The sequence below is a fragment of the Podarcis filfolensis genome (genome assembly GCF_964270895.1).
Source record: "Podarcis filfolensis genome assembly, chromosome: 8".
NCBI lineage: Eukaryota > Metazoa > Chordata > Lepidosauria > Squamata > Lacertidae > Podarcis > Podarcis filfolensis.
In genome coordinates this window covers 17245691-17269523 of record NC_139611.1, presented here as the reverse complement: position 1 = coordinate 17269523, position 23833 = coordinate 17245691, and the positions used below count along the sequence as shown (strand labels likewise).

Sequence of the window (23833 nt, the reverse complement as noted above, 5' to 3'; positions counted from 1 at the left end):
AGAAGCTCATTCCCTAAACACACCTGCCCTTGCAGCAGGCACTTTCAAACCTTTGCCTGCCTGCTCCAACAAAAAAGGTGTTGCGGGGCGAGGAGAGAAGAGCCCACCAAGGCTGGAGCTGGGTGCAATGGGAGAAAGGACACGAAAAGTAGCCCCACATCTCCCCCTCCCTCCCTGGTAATGCCTAGAAATGCACCAAGACATGTGACTTGACACCTGCCTCTTCTGTTATCTGCCTCATTCCACTGTGTTCTACTCTCAAGGTACTGTTAGGAAACATCTCACAACATGCCTTCTTCTGCCCCCAAACCCTATGCTACTAGGCTCCAGCCTCACTAGTTCACAGCACACTACCCTCAAGTCTCCAGGCTCCATCACCAGTCTCAGCCTCAAGAAACCTCTGCCTCTTAGGGCCCATGGACTTCTGGGAGCTAAGGAATAGGAGCAGACTCAAGGGATACAGGCAGCAAGCATCTGAGAAAAGGGTGGTATGTCTCGCCATTCAAGGGCGGTGTTCATGTCGAGTTCCAGCACCTCTTTTTCTAGAAAAATAGCACTGATATGTATTATCCGCCCTTTACCAGAAGGTCTCAGGGTGGGTCACAGCAATGTAAAATACAACATTAGAAACAGTTTTAAACCATTTGTACTCACAACTTGAGTAGGTTTACAGCAAAAACAGAGTGGCCAAGCAAGGGAGCCATGGAGTATTATGGCGAGGTGATAATAATACTAATTAGATTTCTTCCCCATCCTTTACTGCAAGGTCCCAGGGCAAGTCACAACAACTGAAAATACAGTATTACAACCTAGGGGGCCCACAGCAACTAGAGAGCCCAGAGGGGTGGATGAATTTCAAAACTGGCTTAAACACAGCTACATCTCTGTCCGAGGGCCCCCCACTCCAAATCATTTTTCTAGCCCCAGACACCTTGGGAGATGCTCAAGGCCTACTGAGATAGAACCCAAGAGCTTTTCCCTGTTATGTCTTGCAAACACCTCCCCTTCCTCATGTTTGGAGAGGACTCCAAATGCTGAACGACAGGGACTACGCCACTCAAACGTAGCAGGAGCACTGACAGATCTTTTCCTTTTCAATGACAATTTTAAACAGCGCACCACTTTCCTTACAAAGCAGGCATTTGAGATAAGGCAAGGAAGGATGCGACAATGAAAAGGGATGCACATGAGGAAACCTGTATTATTTTCAGAAGGGGGGGGTGGAGAGAGAGAAGTCACCAGAGTGACAGGTAAGGAGGTATAAAATTTACCTCTTTTCCCTCCCCTCCACCACCCACATGGCTGACAACAAACAAATTGCTAGTCTGATCTTTTAGAGTCGTTTCCTGCCAAGCAGATTTTCAAGCAACACTGCTGGCTCCTTGTCAAGTAAACAACAACACACAGAGGCCTCTGCTCCTGCTCCTTAAAGGCTCCACCAATTTGCTGCCTTTCCTTGAATGATACCAGACCAATTGCCTGCACGGCGCTCCTTATTTCACAAAAATGATTCTTCTTATAAACTGGCCTCATAGAGAATCCATTTTCTTTTTAAGGGGAAAGCTGCTACTGCTGCTGCTGTTTAATGGACTGTCAGTATAATTTAGATTTCATCAATTTAAACTCATTCAAGCCTGGCTCCTGATTGTACAGTAAATGGAACATATTTCTATTCAACAAAATTAATGACAGTTAATTGTAGTCTGGAGCTCCCCATTTTATGAAAGCAACAGTTCCCTGGTCCCAGCATCAAGCTACATGATTTCCCACTCCAATTATTTTCTCCTACTCTTTCCGCCATGCCTCTGATGCATGCTATTTTATAAGCCTCCCATTGCAAGACTAATGTACATTTTGATCTAGTATATTGTTTCCAGTTCTGACAGATATGCTCAATTTTCATGCAAACTGCTGACAGCTGAAAGGTAAAAGGGGAAGGAGAAGGAAGCAAGTTAAGAGCGTCTGGTCCTCAATTCTCACAGCAGTGCTAAAGGAAATTACTTTATTTTTTCCGGCAAAGAACCAGGAGAGAAGACTTAATGGTCCTAACATCCAACAGGAAACCACTGTGCCATCTTAAGTGTGCTCATCCCCTCAACAACAACACCCCCCCTAACAGTAAACAGTGGCTAACAGTAAACAGTGGCATGACTATAGGCTAATAGATTTAGCTTCCACAGTGAGCATAAATTGCCTCTGAACAATGAGACACAGAGTTGGATCTTTATTAAGATGGCAAAATTACCAATACTGTGAACCACCTTGTGATCTTCAGGTGAAGGGCAGTATACAAAGTAGCAATAGTAGTGATGGTAGTAGTAGTAGTAGTAGTAGTAGTAGTAATAATAATAATAATAATAATAATAATAATAATAATAATAATACAGGTCTGAGTGACTAAGTGCGGTAGCGAACATTTTTATGGGCTAGTAAGTTTGGAGGTTTATTTGCAAGGTCTGATTACCATGGCTATTGACCTATATAAATCTAGTAAATGTCCACAGATTTGCTGTGAAGTCACAGTACCCAAAGCAAAATTGTGCCTAGAAGGCTAAGTTGGAGCTTTCAGGTTTCACAGATAAGCCCAGAGGTTACCTACAGTGCCTGGCAAAGGTTTTGAACCCATAACAGAAGCTGGACAAGCTTTTAGAGGTGGAGTAAGGCTTTTTCTGCTGATCTTCACTGGCAACATATATAGCCTTACAAATTAAAAAGAACCACCAGGGAGCTTTCCCCCACGCTCCATTCCAATTTCCTGGGCCCCACCACATCAGCTTAAAGCTGTCCTGCCTTGGGCATACCTTGGTTCCAAAAGGAAGCAAAACAACTGTCAGCCATCAAGAGCGCTGAGTTGTGCTTCCACAGCACTGATCTAATGGCTGTCTTCTTCCCCGCTTCCTGCCCAGTGTTAAGAGCTATGATAAGCTCGAAGGCCAGGTGGGACAAATGAGAAACTCACAAGCCCTTGCCTTGCCTGGAAGGCAACAAAGGTAGCTGCCTAACGCTGGGTCAGACCACTGGTCCATTTAGCTCAGTATTTTCTACACTGACTACCAGTGGCTTCCAGGGTTTCAGGCAGAAGATCCTCCCTGGAGATGCCAGGGATTGACCCTGGAATCTTCTGTATCCAATGCAGATGCTCTGCCACTGAGTTATGTACAGCCCTTCCTCTATTTACCCACTGTAGCCGTCCACATGAGTGAGCTACCATGCCCATGAATGCAGCCAGCTTCTGCTCACAAACCCAAAACCTGCCTCGCTTTTTCCTCTTTTCCTTCAGTTTCTAGTGCATCCTTGTTCAGTCCATCCATCTACAAGTGCCCCGGATGCATTTTCAGTTTTATGTAGCCCCTGGCACAAAATAAATGATAACCCTCAGCGGCGATCATCAACAGCACAGAAGGCAGACAAACAGTAAAGGGATGTTTTTCTTTTAAAAGGACAAGCTAAAAGAGAAAGAGAAGGCATATAGACTCTCATAAACATCTGAATCATAAACCTCGGCAGACTCCATAATATCCAGAGTCAAATGGACTCCTTTGGGAGGAAGGGCAGGATACAAATTTAGTAAGTAAATATAAATAAATAAACGAAACCAAGCAAGAAGACAAAGAGACAACAAGCGATCAAAGGGCCCATCGTGCAGCACTCAGGCACTCATGACCAAATTAGCTAAGGGCCGACACCACCTCAGCAATTTGGAGGTCTCCAGTGGAGAAGAGCTCCACGCTGTTTTGTTGAGAAAACAGACCCATCTTCTTTGGGTCCATTCATTGCCAACGCGCCCAATCTCTTGCTCTCCACTCTTGTCTAGCAATTTTCTATCCATCCACCCAGGGTTTTTATAATCAAGCCTTGCAACCTTTCAAGAAGGTGTTTTGTGTTTAAAAGGCTTAAGTGCTACTTTCCTTTAAAAAATAAGAGACTGCGAGATTTGAGGGGGGGTGGGGGGAGCAGCGGCTATTGTTTGAGCCACAAATGGATTCCCACACTTTTCTATACAAGGAAAGCCTGTAATGGGGCTCACTGCAAAATTAGCACAGCTGCTTCAAACGCCAATCATACGGCAGAAGCTTTTAGTTATTTTCTCTTCAGCACAGTCCCTTTTGTCATCAGTTTTCAGGGGGGGAAAGGAAAGAAAAATCGTAAGAGCCAAGACACCTGTCTAGACAAAGATGTGACACTTCAGAGAGCAGGAACACACATTTCACTCTCTCTTGAGGATGAAGTCGCAGAGTGGACAGAGAGCCTAAACAAGAGATAAGCTGTATTCACTTGAAAGACTCCAAACCACCACCTATGGCAGCCTTTACCGGGCTGTATACGGAAAGAGACAGAACTGCTGGGCACAGTGATAAATGAAATAATTCAATAACTAATGGCTCAAAATATCCTTACACAGAGGAGCCTGCCTGTTGCATCTCTGTTGGAGTTACCACTCTGCAACATAGAACACTTCCTTATACTGTGCCAGACTATTGGTCCATCTACCTCAGTATTGTCTTCATGAGGGGAGGGAAAACTTTTCCAGACATATGGCATATATTGAGGAAGGGATTCTCACACAGATAACACAATGCGGAGTTTTTCAGAGAAAGCAGCAAAAAGACACTTGAAAGGTTCTAGTGTTGGGAGTAGTGCAGCCAAAGGGCTACATTTCCCTCCTAGGGGATCACAGATTATTTCGATCATAGATGCCAAGGACTGGAACAGGGCCTTTTGCCTACGTTCTGCCATTCAACTATGCTTCCCTCTATCCACTACACATGTTTAGTTGTTCAAAATGCCATGCAAGCGGAACACTATACCGATTCAGAGGATAATTGTGCTGAATCTTCGCTGGGGATGAGGGGAAGCACTGCCTCACCAAGCCTCATGGATGGGCCTGCACCGGTTCAAATTCCCACTCTGCCATGAAGCTCACTGTGTGACCTTCGGCCAGTCATACAATTCAAAATTAAAAGCCCATAAGAATTAATTAAACGCAATAAAAAGAGTTAAACAGCTTTCATTTGACCATTAATATTTTGTACTGTACAGGCAGGCCCCTGTGTACATGGGGGTTACATTCTGAGGCACCATGCATGTCGGTGAAATCATGTATATTTGAAACCCGCTGAAAATGCCTGCAAGCACCCCATTCCGCCCCCACTCTGTCCTTTTAGTGATGTTTCAGTGCCGTCTTTATGACATTTCCGGGTCACTTCCAGGTTCAGCGCAATGCGCATATACACGGTCACACACATATTGAGCATGCGTAAATGAGGGGGGCTGCCTATATTTATATTTTTATTCTGTTATATTGTTTCAAGATTTATTTTTGTATTGTCTTTTGAGTTCTCTTTGGTATATTGTTTTGAGTTCTTTTGTACTGTATTTGACCTGCACTTTGTACATTATTTTGAGATCTTTAAACTATTTTCTATTCTTATATTGTATAGTGATCTGAGTGTCTGCATCATACTTGATCTCCATTTTGTGTATGGTTTTGACACTTGACCTCGACTTCATCGTGCTTGAAATTTTGGTCTCTAGTATTTGATGACTTAAGTTTTGTACTCTGCTTTGAGGTTCTTCTGGATATAAAGCAATTAACATATTTTCTAAGCAAATTCTCTCTCAGCCTAACCTACCCCACAGGGTTGCTGTGGCAAAAACATGGGGAAGGGGAGAACAAATGTACAACACCTTGAGCTTCTTGGAGGAAAGGTGGAATATAAACATAGTAAATAAAAACCACCCACTTCTTCATTGGAAATGAAAATTTCCCCATAACACAAAAAAAAGGAAATTGGGGGGGGGCTTAGAAAACCAACAACATGCCAAAAAAAGGGGGGATTCTGAATCAACATTTAAAATCAACATTATAAACTGTTTCCCCGTGCAAGTTTGCCTTCTCCCTCCTTCCCCAGGATTTTGTTTGCTTTATTTAATGAAATATATATGTGTGTGCAGATAGCTAGAAAGCTAAAAGAGCTGGTTTTAAGGATCAACCTCCATTTATCAGCCCTTAAGAGAGGCGCCATCTGTCATGCATTAACAGCTGCTCCATGTTTTAAGAGCCAGAACAACGCCTGCCACATAAGGGTTTGGAGGGGGGATGGAACACTGGCAGTGGGGGGAGAGAGAAGTGGCAGAGATTTTCACCTTGTAATGTGCAGTTTTGGTTTTAGTAATAGGGCAGCTGTAAGGATTTCTGGTTAGCTCTCTTTATTTAAAAGGGGGGGGACAGATAGCTTTCATGTGGATTCTTTACAGTACTGATTCATCCTGAAGGACTGAGCATCCAACTTCCATGGGGGGTGGGGGGTGGCGGTATGTAGCCCAGAAGCAAAGCAGATGGATTCATCCCTCTGGACACATCACATTGCATGCTCCCATATTGCAAGAAGAATTAGCACCTCAAGGTGGGGACAATTGTCTGCTATGCGGCCGCATCTTGCCACTAGACAGAAACACAGATTTGCTTTTAGTTGTGCTGTAAGCACCAGGGAGGGGGCACAGGACTGTAGCAGGGCACATTCCTTGCACGTGGAATGTCCCAGGTTCAAATCTTGAAATCTCTAGCTAGGGCTGGGAAATACCCCTGGGGAACTTCTGCCTGTCAAGAGCACATACAGAACACAGGAAGCTGCGTTATACCAAGTCAGGCCATTAGTCCTTATAGCTCAGTATGGTATATACTGATTGGCAGAAGCTCTCCAGCGTTTCAGATTGGGATTTCCAGCCATACCTGGAGATGCTGGGGATTGAACCGGGGACCTTCGGCCTACAGAAGCCATGACCCTTCCCCAAGGGACTGAGCCAGATGGACCACTGGTCTGAATTGATTTAAAGCAGCTTCCTATATTCCTAAGCCTACTTACAATGCAAACAAGATTCCTCCTGCTGACCCTCCAATGGCTCCAAAGGCAATGAATAGTTAACTTCATCATAACTGGCTTTTGCCGCTAGGAACAGGGCGTACCTCTGCAGCAGAGCAAATGCTTTGAATGCGAAGGGCGCCAGACATCTCAGTCCCTGGCATCTCCTTAGGTAGCAGGGCAAGAAAGATCTGATTACAGTCTTGGAGAGCCGCTGCCAGTCAGATCAGACTATCACTCGGACTCAGTATAAGGTAGCTTCCTTATGAAGCTCCTACCACATCCATAATAAACTGGGCACTAGCTAAGTGGGAGCCTCACCACCATCAGTGGCTCAACTACTGGAATGTCATGGCATGTTGATAAGCTACCAAGAGGGAAGAGAGAGTCACAGAATGCTGATAATAATCACAGCCATTCACAGACAAACAGGAAGGCGTAGTTAGAGGGACACAGGACTAAAAGGACAGGGGGGGTCTCTGTGCGGTTGGCAGAAAACAAGAAAGGGCAGTGAGGCAAGGAACTGGGGCTGGAATTTATATATATTGATTCAAGCTGAATAGCTAAATCTTTGGCGGCAGGTTCCTAGTTGCTTTAAAAAAAAATCTAGAGCTCTCTCTCTCTCTCTCTCTCTCTCTCTCTCTTCTTTTTAATTCTGGCACATTTGCCTCTCTCAGCTGGTGAAGCTGTCAGAACAAATAGAAGGCAATATCTGGAAGCAAGACAAACACATGGGTCAATGTCAAACACAAGCCAATCACTCTCAGGGCGAGAGCCAAATGCCTGCATTTCAATTTCACTCATGTTCTCCAACTCAAATACCGTTAGACTGCTTTAAAAAAAACCCACCCATAACCAAACAGCTTTCCTCTGCTCTCTTTTTGGTTTTCAAAATGAGATTCTCTTTTTAATCCAAGAGCAGATTTCAGATTGAACAACAGTTTCAGCCATTTCCTTGGCGGGTACCAAGGAAAAGCATCAATGTATAATTATTATAAAGGGAACATTTAACAATTAATTGAGCCAGCAGAAGCTAAACCTCCGGAGCTTAGGAGTTCAAATGCTTGCTTGCTAAGCGAAAGGGCAGAGGATTGTAACTTAACCATAGGAGATTTCAGCCCAATTAGGCTCTGCGTAAATAAAATAAAATAACTCTGGGTCTGCTATGCCCGGGTGCAAATATGCCAGAGAAACAGACCAAATTCCTTCCGTTTCCCTTGCTGTGTTGGAAGGGTGAATCAACAGCACACAAAGGCAGGGATGTGTGTGAGTGAGGTGACAAAACTATAATCACCCTTGTGTAATTTTGCAGATAGGATCAGGAGGGGAGGGGAGATGAGCCTGATGACTGGCCTGTGGGGGTTACTGCCAAGGTGTTTTTTGGCTCCTGAGTTCTACACAACTCCTGGATATTATCTCAATTTGAAGAATTCCACAAGGACGTGCTTCTTATAATATTAAATAACACACACACTACTACCCCACCAACTGCTACTACTTTTGGTTAATCTTCATTTCTGTGTGCACATACTCAGACATCAGTCATACTGAAGAGAGTGGGCTAAACACAGTGAGAATTGGGATGCAAGGAAAAGGGGGGCCTTAGCTGTGTGGCAAAGCACCTGCCCTGCATGCAGAAAGCCTCAGGTTCAATATGAGGAAGGGGAGGCAGAAAGAGAGGGGACGTATATGCAATTCTTTCTGTTGCACGCACTTACGTCTCAGTTACAGCAGGGCACAGAGACCAGGAGGCTTTGCAGGGAAGGTGGGTTTTAAGAATGAGGTACCGTATTTTTCGCTCTATAACACGCACCCGACCATAACACGCACGTAGTTTTTAGAGGAGGAAAATCCGTAGGCATGCCACCCGTAGGCATATCCTCCATAACACGCACAGACATTTCCCCTTACTTTCTAGGAGGAAAAAAGTGAGTGTTATGGTGCAAAAAATACGGTAATTAACACCATGGGATGCACTTCCTCAGATCCAGAGAAGATATTTCCCAGAACAGGAAGAGCTGAAAACTTCAGCAGCCCACCGCCCCATCACTTCTCTGCAGCACTCCCCAGGGCCTGCAGCTAACACTACCAGAACAGGAGCATGTGATCCTATTACTGCCTGAGATTCCCACCCGCCCCCCTCCTACACACTCCCCAGAAGCAGAAGCAGCTACATTCAGAAATCACCTCCTTCCCAGCATATAATAAGAAGGGCCGGGCGTCTTGTTTTGTGTTAACATGATTGTCTTGGGCCAGAGCACCCATCAGAAGCCTGAACAAAGGCCCAAATTACAGCCTTCCTGCTCTCCATTATGGGGCATCCACCCTCTCTCCCCAAGAAATAAGCACTCGAGGAGAGAGAGTGTGCCTTAACTGCTAAGTGCTCTCGCTCTTCCCCTTGGCAAGCAATCCTCCCATAAATGAGGATTGCACCCAGCCAGCTACAAAGCACTTAACAGCTGGCACCTACGCAAACAAAAGAAATCCTGATAACCTCAAACAGGAACTTTCCGCTTTCAGTAGCACAGAGAGAGAGAGAGAGAGAGAGAGAGAGAGAGAGAGATGAGAGAGAGAGAGAGAGAGAGAGAGAGAGCCTTTTCTTTACTACATTTCTCAAGTGTTATACCACATTGCTTTAAAATGGCGGGAGATTAAAAAATGGGACACAGTCTTTCTCTCCTATTTGAGTCACCTAAGCAGGTAAGGAGGGAAGCAAGGTGGTCAAACTAGAATTACATAGCACTGAAGGCAAACTCGGCTCCTTATCTTCAACTCTCTTTGAAGCTTCACCAGAGATTACAAGAGTTATTGCTGCTCTTGCTTTTTGGTTTTTCCTTTTGTAAAATAAAAGAACACTAGCCCTACATGTTAACTAGCACCCCAATGCCAATATGTTTGTGCTATGCCAATGTTCTGCCTTGTCAACCGGTCACTTTCACCATTTTGGTTCCAGCTAACAGTCACTGCCATTCTTTTCATATTAGTTTCCTTCCAACCTCATTCTTTTTCACAACACCCAAATGTGTATATATGCCTGTCAATTTAGAATTACACATCCATGCATCTGATGAAGCTTGTGCCATAATAAATTTGTTAGTCTTTAAGGTGCTATAAAACCCTTTGTTGTTTCTGCTGCAGCGAACTAAAACACTACTACTCTTCTGGAAATCAACATTTTTGTTCGCCATTAACATTAGTGGAATGATATCTAAATTCAAGCCTATATTGCTTGTCAAACAAAACTGCAATAAAAAGTAGGATGCTACTCAAAATATAATTAAAAACAAAACTAATAGCATAGCACAATTCTATCAAGAGGAGGCTGGGTCCAGCAGTGGCCTTGAATCGACAGACCAGTTCATGGGTAGGCAACCAAACGCCCGGGGGCCGATCCGGCCCAATCACCTTATAAATCTGGCCCGCAGATGGTCCAGGAATCAGCATGTTTTTACATGTTTTAATGTGCCCTTTTATTTAAAATGCATCTCTGGGTTATTTGTGGAGCCTGCCCGTTGTTTTTACATGAGTAGAATGTGTGCTTTTATTTAAAATGTATCTTTGGGTTATCTGTGGGGCATAGCAATTCGTTCATCCCCCCGCCCCCCCAAAAAATAGTCTGCCCTCCCCCATAAGGTCTGAGGGACAGTGGACCGGCCCCCTGCTGAAAAAGTTTGCTGACCCCTGGCCTAGTTCCTATAATGCATTGATTACACAGGTTTCCCTAGATCAAAATTACCCACACAAGTATCTGCATTTCCTTGTCAATCATCACCTTCCAGTGGTCCCCAGTGCAGTCAATCATGGGTCCACAAGAGATGTGGGATAAAAAAAAAAAAATCCCCACCCCCTAAGAAGTACACACTAATGCCATATCAAAATCTAAGGTGGGCTGGGAGGGAGGGAGGCTTTCAAAAAAAGTGGTTTGCCCTGAGCTGTGATGGAATACAGAGGTAGTTTGTCTGTCTGTCTGTCTGTCTGTCTGTCTGTCTGTTTCTTTCTTTCTTTCTTTCTTTCTTTCTTTCTTTCTTTCTTTCTTTCTTTTTCTTTTCCTTCTTTTTTTTAAAAAACCAAATCAACAAAACAAACCACAAACCCACATGAGCAGGTAAAAAGATTCATGGGCGTAGTAGCCAGGATTTATTGGGGGACAAGCATTATGTCGGGGGAGCAGAACCCAGAACAGAGTCTTTTGTGACACAATTGGTCAGTTGGATATTTTTATTTATTTACTTGATGTGGGGGGGGAGGAGAGCAGCTGCCCTCCCTGCATCCCCAAGGAGTGTTGTTGTTTTTGACCTCAGTCCCATGACAGAGTACTGTCCCTCCATACAACGATGAAGCTGAATTACCTGTCCTCCCAGGAGACAGCACACAGCTTCTCTGCCTGGGTTACTACTCTGAGTTTGTCTCCCTCCAATCACACCCAGAACAGTGAGATTCATGCAGAAACAGTGCGGGATGGTGGGGCTCTGCCAACTGATAAGGTTTCCCGCCCCCCCCAACCACCTCTGGAAGAGAAATTTTGCAGATGCATGGGTGAAACAGGCCTCAAATTTCAACTTGGGGCAGGTGACAGGGAGGACAATCCCTTCCGCTATCTGACATTTGAGAATCATCACCTTAGGACAACATACCAACCCAGGAAGGTACTATTTAAAAAAGAAATCCTTGCCAGAAAGGTGATCTTCCCACCTTCTGTTTAGCCAAAGCTAAATATAACCAGGGTTTGTTCCCATTGCCCTGTTTGCTGCTTATATAGTTGCTGATGCCATTGTTGGAATGGATCCTCACAAATCCTTTTAATCCTTGTAGATCCTTTTAAATGGTTCTGGATAGCCAAAGCAAAAATGACAGTGTCCTCATATCCATCTGCTAAAGATGAGAGGCAAGCAGCCTACAAGAATGCAATAGCTCTCCCTGCCCCTCCTCCCTACCCCACCCCTCTGTTCAGCTAATCTCTCCTGCCCCTACCATTTTCACCTCAGGCCTTCTGGTTGCCATCCAAAAACTGGCAGGGTCTTGCTTTTCAAAGCAGCAATATGCAATCCAGGGAAAATGCTTTTTAGCTGCTTTTGCCCAAGAGGGATATGTGTGGGAGAACAACGGAGGACCACAGAACAAGCATGCTAACGTTTCGGAGAGGCGTCTGCAAATGCCACCAAGATCCCCATGACCGCCTATTGCAGGAATGCTATGGCTGGATTGCCAGCAATTCTACCCTCCATCAAGAATCCCAATCTCGTTGCATTAGACAGGTGCAGGTGCCAAGAGCCAGGGAGGGTGTTTTGCTTTTAATATATCAGCACTTAATTATCTGACTGCCAGCAGGGAGAGAAAGGTAGATGCAATGGCTTTCCCACACCTCTTCTGCCAGCCAGGTGACTGGGACCAATATTGGCCTCCCCAAAAACAAAGAAAGCTCCATGTGACAAAAATATGTGGGTTCCCTAAGTTCTTCCCTAAATGTCATTGTGTGGTGATTTTTGGGGATGGGGTGGGGAGGCGATTTCACTACACAGTATAAAGGAAGAACAACTCAACAAGGGGCTGCCCTTCCTCAGTGGCAGCTCTGTATTTTGCATCAGTGAAAGTGAGCCTGGCCATTTGAGAAAGAATGGGTGGGACAGTAGTTAAGAGGCAGAGCACATGCTTTCCCTGCAGGAACAGAAAACCTTGGCATCTCTAGCTAAACAGGGTCAGAAGGAGATGGTAAAGACCACTTGCCACCTGAGCCCATGGAAAAGGGGCTGAGAGCCAGAAGAGACAATCCTGGCCTAGAGAGACAAAGAGTTTGATGTAGCATAAGGCAGTTTTCTCTGCTCTCAAAGCCATCATCCTCATTTTTAAATAATAAAAACCACTCAATGCCACTTGAGGGCTGCAGAAAGCACCCACTTGCCTCCCTGCCAGAACCAATCAAGAATGTACTGTTCATAGATACTGGACTAAAGAGACTTAGGGCCTGATCCAGCAGCCAGACCCTCTTTTTATGTTAACACTGGTGAAAATCTGCAAAATAAACGGGTCTAGTGGCGGTGATGGAGTTGAAGCAACAACTGTAACCCCAAATAATCTGACTAACACCAAAGGGAAGGGCAGTCATTTTAGCAGCCTTGTACATTAGAACTCACAAAGCCCTCCACTGGTTTTTTCATGCTGAAAGAACGGGCTGTAAGCAAATCGGGATGCATGTGGTGTGCAGTAAATCAATTTTGCTATTGTGACAAGTTGTTTTGACAAAAGCCAGGAAAAGGTTTGAAATGCAAAAAAAATGGGACGGGGAAGACAATAGAAGCCAACTGGGATAAAGGGAGGGGATAAGCATGATGGGCTGCCCCTTAAACACGAGCAGGATAAAAACAACTAGCAAGCAGGCGAGGCCACATCTGCACCATACATTTAGGAACCACAATACCACTTTAAACAGTCATAAAGGTAAAAAGGTAAAGGTACCCCTGCCCGTACGGGCCAGTCTTGAAAGACTCTAGGGTTGTGCGCTCATCTCACTCTATAGGCCGGGAGCCAGCGCTGTCCGCAGACACTTCCGGGTCACGTGGCCAGCGTGACAAGCTGCATCAGGCGAGCCAGTGCAGCACACGGAATGCCGTTTACCTTCCCGCTGGTAAGCGGTCCCTATTTATCTACTTGCACCCGGGGGTGCTTTCGAACTGCTAGGTTGGCAGGCGCTGGGACCGAACGACGGGAGCACACCCCGCCGCGGGGATTCGAACCGCCGACCATGCGATCGGCAAGTCCTAGGCGCTGAGGTTTTACCCACAGCGCCACCCGCGTCCCATAAACAGTCATGGCTTCCCCCAAAGAATTCTGGGAGCTGTAGGGTTAAAGGGTATCAAGAGTTGTTAGGAGACCCCTATTCCCCTCCCAGACCTACAATTCCCAAAGGCACTTAACAATCAAGTCCTCTTCTCAGGGAACCCTGGGAATTGTAGCTCTCTGGAGGGAACAGCAGTCTCTTAACAACTCTCAGCTTTTGAAAGCAAGTTCCATGCTTGCACTGCACAGAGGCGTACCCATTTTGGAAATTTGGGGTACAATAAAACACAATGCTAAATTGTCCAACGCTGCAAGTCGGCACAGCCTGATGCTCACCGCCAATCACCAATTTCCCATGTCCAGCCACGCTGCCTCTTGGCATCTGCCTCTTCACTGTTTAATACCAAAGCACTACCTTCTCATATACCGTAACTTCGAAGCTACTTGGGACAAGTCCCCACCCCCCCTAGTTTGTAATGTTACATTCATTAGGTGTTGTTGTATACTATGCCAAAGTTTACTTTGCATTATTTAACTACCTCTCTAGCCCTTCGAAAAGGGGGTGGGGGAATCAAGGAAGCATCTTCTGCTGATGGGGTCCTAGGCCTTCAATCCTTTTCAGCAGATGTCAATCCAACACTAATGCAGCTCATATGTATCACTTTGACCTTCCCAAAGGCATAGGCTAGAACCACAAGCCTTTCCAGGGCATGAAAATCTTTGTTTCTCTCCACAAATCAGCACCAAGCCCTAAAGCATGGGTAGGCAAACTAAGGCCCAGGGGCCTGATCCAGCCCAAACGCCTTCTAAATCTGGCCTGCGGACGGTCCGGAAATCAGCGTGTTTTTACATGAGTAGACTGTGCCCTTTTATTTAAAATGCATCTCTGGGTTATTTGTAGGGCATAGGAATTTGTTCATTATTATTTTTTTCAAAATATAGTCCGGCCCCCCACAAGGTCTGAGGGACAGTGGACTTGCTGAAAAAGTTTGCTGGCCTCTGTCCTAAACCAAAGCTTTTTACCATTGCATGAGTAAGACTACCCCACTTCTACATGATAAATCAAAAGTGTCCTCACTAAAGCCTTGCTTACTTTTAGAGGTCAGCTCCTCTAACATATTAGAGCAGGGGTAGTCAACCTTTTTATACCTACTGCCCACTAATGCATCTTTCTTGATGGTAAAATTTCCTTGCCACCTGCCAGTGCTCGATGGAAGGGGGACTCAGCTTGTGCCATAGAACCCCCTACCGCCCACCTAGAATCCTGAAACGCCCACTAGTGGGCAGTGGGGGCTGGATTGTCAACCCCTGGATTAGAGAGATAAGCACACCAGTGGCAGGCTTTGCCCATGTTTCCCACTAGGCCATCCAAAGAACTCTGGTGCTGAATCTGATGAATCAAGCATGGAAGTGAGAACCAAAGCCAGGTGGACTCCTCCTCTTGAATCAGCATACAAGCCTTCCAGGAGTAGGAGGAGAAAAGGAGGGGATAGTGCAATGCACTATTAAACAGAGGCCACCTTCCATCCTGGATGGAATTACAAGTGACAGGTGTCTAATGGCCTGTGGCAACACTACACTCCCAATTACGGGGGTTTCTTTCCACCTGAGGCAGTGATCCAAGTGACCTGAACAACGTAGTGTATTGTTAATGCTTTACAAAGAAGGAATATGGTGCAGAGGCAGTGTTTGTTTCCCTCAGACTTTTACAAATAATGATCCTGAGCATTTAAAGAGTGCTTCGGGGGGGGGGGGTCGTGTTCACAGACACTGTAATTTGTGGTGCCCGATTCAAAGCACCATATATCTTGAAATCACCCAAAGTGGAGGGAAATCCAAGGCGGGTTTGGTTTCTCTGGTCGAATCCCTTCCCAGCCCTGCTGTTAACTGATCAGGGCTCCAGATATATTATACAGCAAGCAGGAGAGAGGGGTGGGAGACAGAGTTAAACCTCAGCACCTCCATGAAAGCAAATCTGTACCAGAGATGGGAAGACCTTTTTGGCAAACAAGGGTGCTAATGGTTCCTGATTTTAGAAGGCAAGCTATGCTTGCAAATAATCTCAATTTCAAGTCAGGTTCTTCAACTGCAGTAACACACACACACACACACACACACACCACACCACGGCATGGTCACCACTCACTGCTGTGAGCCTGAACAGCTGCTCTTAATGCGCTCCAAGGGCTCTTGATCCTCTGACCCCAAAAAAGTTCGGCTGCCCCAGCCCTGACCCCTGCCTCACACAAACAAATGACTGAATGGCTCTCAGCAATGGCTTGGGAGTGTAAAAGAGTGGAGGCAAATTAACTGTAGGGAATGTATGGCCCTCCAAATGTTGCCAGGACTCTAACTCCCATCAGCCCCAGCCAACATGGTCTATGGTCACGGATAGTGAGAGTTGCACTCCAACAACTTCTGGAGGTACACAGGCTCCTCCATCCCTGGCTTATTGAAAAAGCCAAGTTCTATCTACCCAAACACCTAAAAGAATATGCTGTTGAGGGTCTGACAAACCTCTCTAGGGAGGGAGCCCCACAAAGCTGGTGCCATTACTGAGAAGGCCCTGTTTCTAAGGGATGCATGCTGAGCCAACAATGCACCACAAAGGACTAATTAGGGGGGGAGGAAAAGCTGTATGTCAGAAAGGAACTAATATACATTTCACAAGTTAATATCTGCACTGTAGAGTTAACTGTAGCTGGCAGAAGAATTTGCCCCGGTAGGGGAGCAGTCTTCCTGACCCCATTACATCTACCCTGGCCCCAAGGCTATCGAGCTTTACCCCTATCAAGCCCACAGGACTAGGGCAATGCTGTTTCCAGGTAGAATTCAGTATGCACAACTTAAAAGCTACAAGATTTGCCTGTGACTCCACACAAGCCCAGAGCGTTAAGCATTCTATCAACACAACACATTAGAAAAATTGTTTCTGGTGATTTATTTCCATCGGTGTTTTCCCCCTCTTCTTTTGAAAAGCACATCAGTCTTTCCTTCCCACAGCGCTCTTCCAGCATGCCAATGATTTTTTTTTTACAGCAGAGCAGATGACAAATATAGTAGCGCTTGTAAGCTTGCTCTTTTGATAAGAGAATCAGGAATAAATACACACATCCTGGTGGAAACAAGAGCACTGCAAGTAGTCATGGAACTGGAGCATCCGCTACCCTGAGGAGCGGTGAACGCCCGCCTTAAAGGCAGCAGGTTTGGGGCAATATTAAAAAGACAGATAAATGGTCAGCTTAATGGTTTGTTTGTAACATGCCCTTACCTTTAATTCTACAAAAATGCAATCATTTTCTTTGTATAAAAATATATATATAAATAAATCATTGGGTGTTTGTGGAACTTGGACAAGTTTCTTCTCCTTGCCTGCAAAACCCTCCATAGACTTCCTCCCCCTCCCCTACATCTCTCTGCCCTTATAGCCCAGCACACCTGCGACCTTCACTCATCCAACTCCATCACCCTTAGACATCTGAAGGTCTCCTGCTCTGTGTAACACAGGCATAAGTAAACTCGGCCCTCCATATGTTTTGGGACTACAACTCCCATGAGCCCTAGCTAATAGGACCAGTGGTCAAGGATGATGGGAATTGTAGTCCCAAAACATCTGGAGGGCAGAGTTTGCCTATGCCTGGTGTAACAGCTCCACTCTCCCTCTCATACTAGCCCTTATGGCTGGAACAATCTCCAGAATGTCCCCATGGGATCACCTTTCTTGCTTACTTTAAATCCCTCCTCAAAAAGCCTTTTAGTGAAGCATCTGCCACAGCCCTCAGTCCCAATACCCTATTGTAAGCAAGCCAATGTTCATTTAATTTGAATCATTGCATATTATTTCCTGATTTACCCCTCATATGTTCACCTTGCATTTATTTTTAAATAGCAAGTCCCTTGAGATAGGGATCAGTTGTCTCATTCTTCCTTAAAGCACCACATGTGTACAAGGTGCTATATACACAACAACAAAAGTCAGTTCCCGGTGCAACAGAGCATGCACTGGTCAAAATTATCCATTCAGCTATGGCAGCAATTTACATCCCTCCCTCCCTCCCCCGTGAACTTCAGCCAAGAAAACTAGGCTGGGCAACACAAACACACCATGTGGTTCAGATTCCAAAGAGTAGGATCTCTCTCTTACCTCCAGGTCTGTAGACCACATCATCTTCTGTGATGAAAGAGGTGATTTCTCCGTTGTCCGTTCTCTCATAGCGAGATTTCTTCTTGGGGGGTTTCTTCTTGTTCTTCTTTGTGGACTCCTCTGTGGTGGCGCTGTTGTTGTCATTGTCCTCGTCCTCACTGTGGTCACTCTCCGCGTAATTCTTGGCTCCGCCTTCCAGGGTGCAGCTCCGACGGGGCCGCGAGTTCTCGCTCTCCCGTGCCTTCTCCCGCTTGTCCCGCTCTCGGTCTCTGTCCCGGTCCCGGTCCTTGTCTTTCTCTTTGTCCTTCTCTTTGTCCGCTGTCATGATTCGCCAGGTGCCTTCTTCTGTCCTCTCACGGCTGGGCCTCCGTGAAAGGTAGACAGTGAGCCTGGGCTTCAGTCTTCTGAATTTCTCACTCAATTCCAGGAAAAATTCGACCACTCCAACAACCCCAGCGTTTTAAAAAGGCTCTTTGAAAAGGAGGGGGAAAAGAAAATGTTAGCCATCGGAACTCTTCAACAACTATCTCAACTTCTTTCTAGGGAAAAATTAGACATTTAGGGGGAGGAAATATCAGTGTTAAAGTTGTTTCAGGCCACACAGCAGGACATTCAAACAACAGCCCCTATTATGCTCTAATGCCGTGCTTTCTTCTCTACACACAAAGCATGGCTCCTCTCAGACTTCCCAGCGCTCTCACACACTTATGTACAGCCAGTTCCATCAAACATGACTAAAGTGTCCCAGAACATTCATGGCAACATTGGCAGATGAAGATGATAGAGTTTTTGGAGCTGGCCAACCTGACCGGAAGAATCCATGAACAGAAAGAGGAGGAGTACCAAGAAGAATGGAAGAAATTTAAGGATTATTTAGTTAAATATTCTAAGATAATATAAGTAGTACTATTTGCGAGTGCCAAATTGGCTTAGGAGTTAAATGTTTTAAATTGCATAACACTATGGATAGAAGTGAATATGATAAGAAAGAAAGATGTTAATCGATTAAGTTAATTTTATTGAAATTAGTATTGGAAAACTGCTACAATGAGTCATATGGAAACTCAGCTAAAGGGATCTGAGGAAGTCATTTAACAATGGTAACAAAAGTGGGATTATAATAGTTAGGATAAATGTTGTATTTTTTGTTTTTTATATTGTAATTTTTTTTCTTTTTTGTTGTTTATGTTTGTTATAAACATGAAAATCAATAAAAAAAATTGAGGGGGAAAAAGAACATTCATGGCAACATTATGCCAATGAAAGAGCGGGGCTACACAGATAGCAGCATGTTTGATTGTTGTGGCGGAGGCTGCTACTGAGAGCAAAAGTGATGTAGAATGTGTTGTCTTGTCCCCACAGCTCCCAATCTCCTGCAATCATGAGGTCCTTCACCCACGCACATCCAGACTGTCGTGACAACAGTTCCTTCACAAATATAAAAATGTCATTTTGAGAAAGAAGGATTTGTTTATTTATTGCACTTATTAATTCCCCCACAAAGAAAGTGACTCAAGGCAAGTTATAAAATATTATAAAAAGTAAACCCAGTATAAATCCAAAACAAAAACCTAAAAACACATCCAGACGTATGCAAAAGGTAAGCCGAACACATCCCAACCACTGGAAATACCTGATGTGCTCCAAATTTAGGGTTGAAAGCTTGGGTAAGAAACAACACTTGTACCTGGCACCTAAAAATAGTGATGGTGCCAGATGTGCCTCCCTGGGTATAGCATTCCGCAAGTGGGGAAGCCACCAATGAAAAGCTCGTTCTCATGCCACCACCTTCTGCACCTCCCTTAGAGGAAACACATGGAGAAGGGCTTCAGATGACAAACACAGGGTCCTGGCTGATGCATTTAGGAAGTGGTGGCCCTTGAGCTACTGGGGTTCTGAGCCACATAAGGCTTTTTAGGTCAAAATCAGCACTTTGAATTGAGCACCATATATTAATGTACTCTGAGATTTGAGTGTGGTGGGTCATTGGACCAAACAAGCATTGCAGTGAACCCTAATGACAAAATTTACTTTAAAGAGAAAAAAAGAGGGGTACATAATTGACAGAGAAAATATTATGAGCTCAGGTGGAGCAAATTGCAGAATACATATTGACACAGCTGTGGAAACTACAGACAACAATGATATCCAGGCTCACACCTCTCCAATAAGCCACACTTTTCTTTCCTGCACACAAGACTGCCATCGTCTATGAATGATAGCTGAGTGAAGAGGAAGAAGACTTTGCAACTCAGCCTTCCCAGAGAGAAAAACAGCCTCCGTTCATAACCTGCTACATAAAATTGCCCGTCTTCAAGTCAAGGGAAGGGCTGTAATAAGGGAGCACTGCCACATATTGTTAAAGCCTCTTGTTCTCACGGTTTGAAGCTAAGCCTTTTACCTGACGACTGCTTCCCTGTCAATCTCCGGGCCGCCAATCTGGACTGACAGGTTGTGTATGACACGGGGGGGGGGGGGGGCTTTTCTGAGTAACAGCCAACAGAAAAGCTGAAGCTGGGCTAAAACTGCCAGCAGCTGCTGCCCTAGAAAGCCTTATGACTGAACAGAATTTTGCACCAGTTAAGGAATCCATCAGCAGCACACTTCTTGAGCGAAGGCTGGAGAGTTACAGTCTCTTAACGTTATGTGCCAGTGCACATAGTAAAGATACACTGGCTTTTAAAATGAGAGTCTTCACAGACAATGGCTTTTTCCAGCAGCCATCTAGCCCTAATAAACTACTACCACTCCTGCTTAATGATTCTGTGAGTGGCGTGCTAGATTCTAGCAGGAGACAGTATTTTACAAAATGGAACTTATGTGGTAGCTAAGGGACTATGTCCGCAACACCCCTTTCACATATCCCCTCCCTCACGAGCTAGGTGGTCAGACGGCTCTCCCAGGATCTACAACAGGAGGGTGCTCATATTAGCCTGCTGTATTGAGCACTGCAAGCACCCTGAATGCTCTAAAGCAGTACAGTGGTACCTCGGGTTAAGTACTTAATTCGTTCCAGAGGTGCGTTCTTAACCTGAAACTGTTCTTAACCTGAAGCACCACTTTAGCTAATGGGGCCTCCTGCTGCCGCCGCGCCGCCGGAACACAATTTCTGTTCTCATCCTGAAGCAAAGTTCTTAACCTGAGGTAATATTTCTGGGTTAGCAGAGTCTGTAACCTGAAGCGTATGTAACCTGAAGCGTATGTAACCTGAGGTACCACTGTATATAAATGCAAAGTGTCCATATTCCTGCCCAGCCCTGGAACTTGAAATCTCCTCAGTGGAGGGAGGGAGGACTGGACCCTCCAGCAAATATCTAAACCTCAGAAATTCTGAAGAACTGCTGGGTCCAAACAGCCACGCACCAGGACTGAAGGTGACTATACCAGCTGCTTGGGTTTTTGGCTGGCACTCAGACTTCCCACTCCCCATCTCCTCCAGAGCCACAGGATCCAATAAGATGGTGAGTCAAGCAGAAGCTTCAGGGCCACCAAAGTGCCCAGGGCGGAAAGGGAAGTGAATGGAAGCACACAGCCCAGATCAGGGTCTGGTTGAAAACCAGGAAGGGATGGAGCCTCAATTTCCTCTACAAGTTCCTGGTCTGAGCTACTTCACTGCTGAAGCAAAACCCCAAACTCCAGCCTTCCTGAATTGGCGGAAATAGGCAGCTTCATAGGCCATTTTTTAAAAAATCTTGCTCAACATTGTGTACTCTGACTGGCAGCAGCCTTCCAAAGTATCAGAGACAGGGGGGCAGGCTTTTCCCTTCACCTGATCCTATTAATGAGAAGATTGAATGTGGGACTTTCTGTATACAAAACATGCTCTACTGCTGAGCTATGGTCCATGCCCTAAAAATAAAGCAAGATTTCAATCTTCATTCTCAGTACAGAGCGAATTTACAGCTGAAGCTGCCTTAGACCATCAGTCCAGCAAGATTCAACCTACGCCAAATGGCAGCAGCTCTCCAAGATGTCAGATGAGTCTTTCCCAGGCCTAAATGGAGACTGAAGCTGGGAAGCTTCTGCATGCAAAGTTTGAGCTCTGTTGCTGAGCGATGAGCCTCCCTCTAAAGTGTGTGTGCAGCTATACAGTCACGTGGGAAAAGGCTAGTGGGAACTGGCATGTTCCCGCCTGGGGAGCCGGCGGCAATTGGTGTCTGCTAGAGGAAAAAGGAAGAGCAGCTGACATCACAGAAATAGTTGCCTGCTTCCCTCATGTACCATCCATGTAGCAGACGTAGTTATGTAATCAACATACAGGACTGCGGGAGTTGTTGTGAAAAGCCTCATGCATACCGCCACCCCCAGTTCCTTTGAGAAAAGGGCCACGTACAAAAAAAATAAAAGAAGAAAGTTGGGGGGTATCAAAAAGCACCAATTGCAAGTGAGTTTGTGTGGAGCAGGGAGTGGAAAGAAGATAAATTGGGGGGCAGGGAGGCAGCAAGTCTTATTCCTGAAATACAGTGGTACTTCGGGTTAAGTACTGTAATTCGTTCTGGAGGTCCATTCTTAACCTGAAACTGTTCTTAACCTGAAGCACCACTTTAGCTAATGGGACCTCCTGCTGCCGCTGCACGATTTCTGTTCTCATCCTGAAGCAAAGTTCTTAACCCGAGGTACTATTTCTGGGTTAGCGGAGTCTGTAACCTGAAGCATATGTAACCTGAAGCATATGTAACCCGAGGTACTACTGTATTAAGACTATGAAGTTGGGGAGTGGAGTTGGCACTGGCAGTAGCTTCGTATTTTTCCAGCCAAAAGTTTGTGTCCCACACCAGGAACAGGTGACAGCCAGATTAGGTGAAGTATCCCACGACCTCGTGCCATTAGTGCAATGATTTACCCTTGAACAATGAAACTCCCCCCACATCTCCTCCCCAATTCTTCTCCAGAAGGGGGGGGGATGCAGAACAGATTTAAAGGGTGTAAGGGGGAGGAAAGTTCCATTGTGTAAGGGAAAGTTCCATGGAAGGAAAGGCTTAGTGCTGCTTTGGGTACAAGCCTAGAGTTCTGACCCAGAATTTAACCCACATTTTACAGCCTGCCAGCTCAGAGGTGCCAGGGTTGTGCACAGATGTGCAAAACCACAAAGTTTTACCCTTGTGAAGCTTTGCCCATTTTATAAATTCTCTCCACTATAGCCCCCCACTGCCTATCATGTGCTGACTAAGCACAGCTTATCAGTCGAGATTGGCTAGGTCCATGGGCCACAGTAAGATTTCCCACCTTGGAGAATATTACTTATCATGTTTGTACACTTTCCATAAAACTATATCCACATCTAATGCTTAAATGCTTGAACCTTTTAAAAAATGCAGAATTTTTCAAAAGGCTAGGTCATAGAATCGTACGGTTCTCAGGGAGCCAAGAGTCATCTAGTCTAACCCACTGCAATGATAAAGTTCGTTTAGAATGCTTACACACCTATCAAGAAATGAAGGAAGGAATGTTCCAGCTCTGTGCACCTGAAATCTTTCCTCTTAGACCCTAACATTTTAAAAGAGAGAAAGACACCAAGCAATTCTTACGTCTCCCCACTGATGTCTTCTCCGGACCATGACAACATCCAAAGAGACAAACTGACTTTGCTGTTGTAACTTGAGGGTTGAGGCTTCAGTTTCTCTCTTCTTCCTGAATGAGGGAAGCATTCCAGGAAGACAGAGGTTCTCAGCTCTTTTCCCGCTCCTCAAGCAGCTGCAATCATTTCCTTTGACAATTTACAAGGGGGACTCTCATGCATATAGCAATAAAGATATTATGTGATCTGGAAAACCTTTGATACCAATCACATTTGGTACCAAATTTCAGGGACATAGTGATGAAAAATTTGTACACACATTACTTATCTACCAGCTGCGGCTTAGTGACTGCCTAGTTTGCATAATTTACCAGAGTGATATACCAATATATTCAAATGTGAATGTAACACTTCAATTCACACAGCATTTTTCAGGTTCGCTCTCCATACTTAACTTGCGCCTGTGCCGGCTGAGAGGCTGGAGACCATCGCAAGAACGCTCTCTAGGCATTAAGGCTCTCGTTCAAATAACCT

At 45.2% G+C, this 23833-nt stretch overlaps 1 protein-coding gene across 30 annotated transcripts in view; it reads right to left on the bottom strand.

The window, feature by feature from the left end:
* RERE (arginine-glutamic acid dipeptide repeats) overlaps window positions 1-23833 on the bottom strand; it is a 340184-nt gene that overhangs the window by 207856 nt on the left and 108495 nt on the right. For all 30 annotated transcript variants that reach the window (XM_083628418.1, XM_083628429.1, XM_083628432.1 and 27 more), the window contains one exon: window positions 17782-18252. In XM_083628418.1, the coding sequence (XP_083484544.1) occupies window positions 17782-18106 (325 nt within the window). In that variant the 5' untranslated portion in view covers window positions 18107-18252. The remainder of the gene's footprint in view (window positions 1-17781; window positions 18253-23833) is intronic.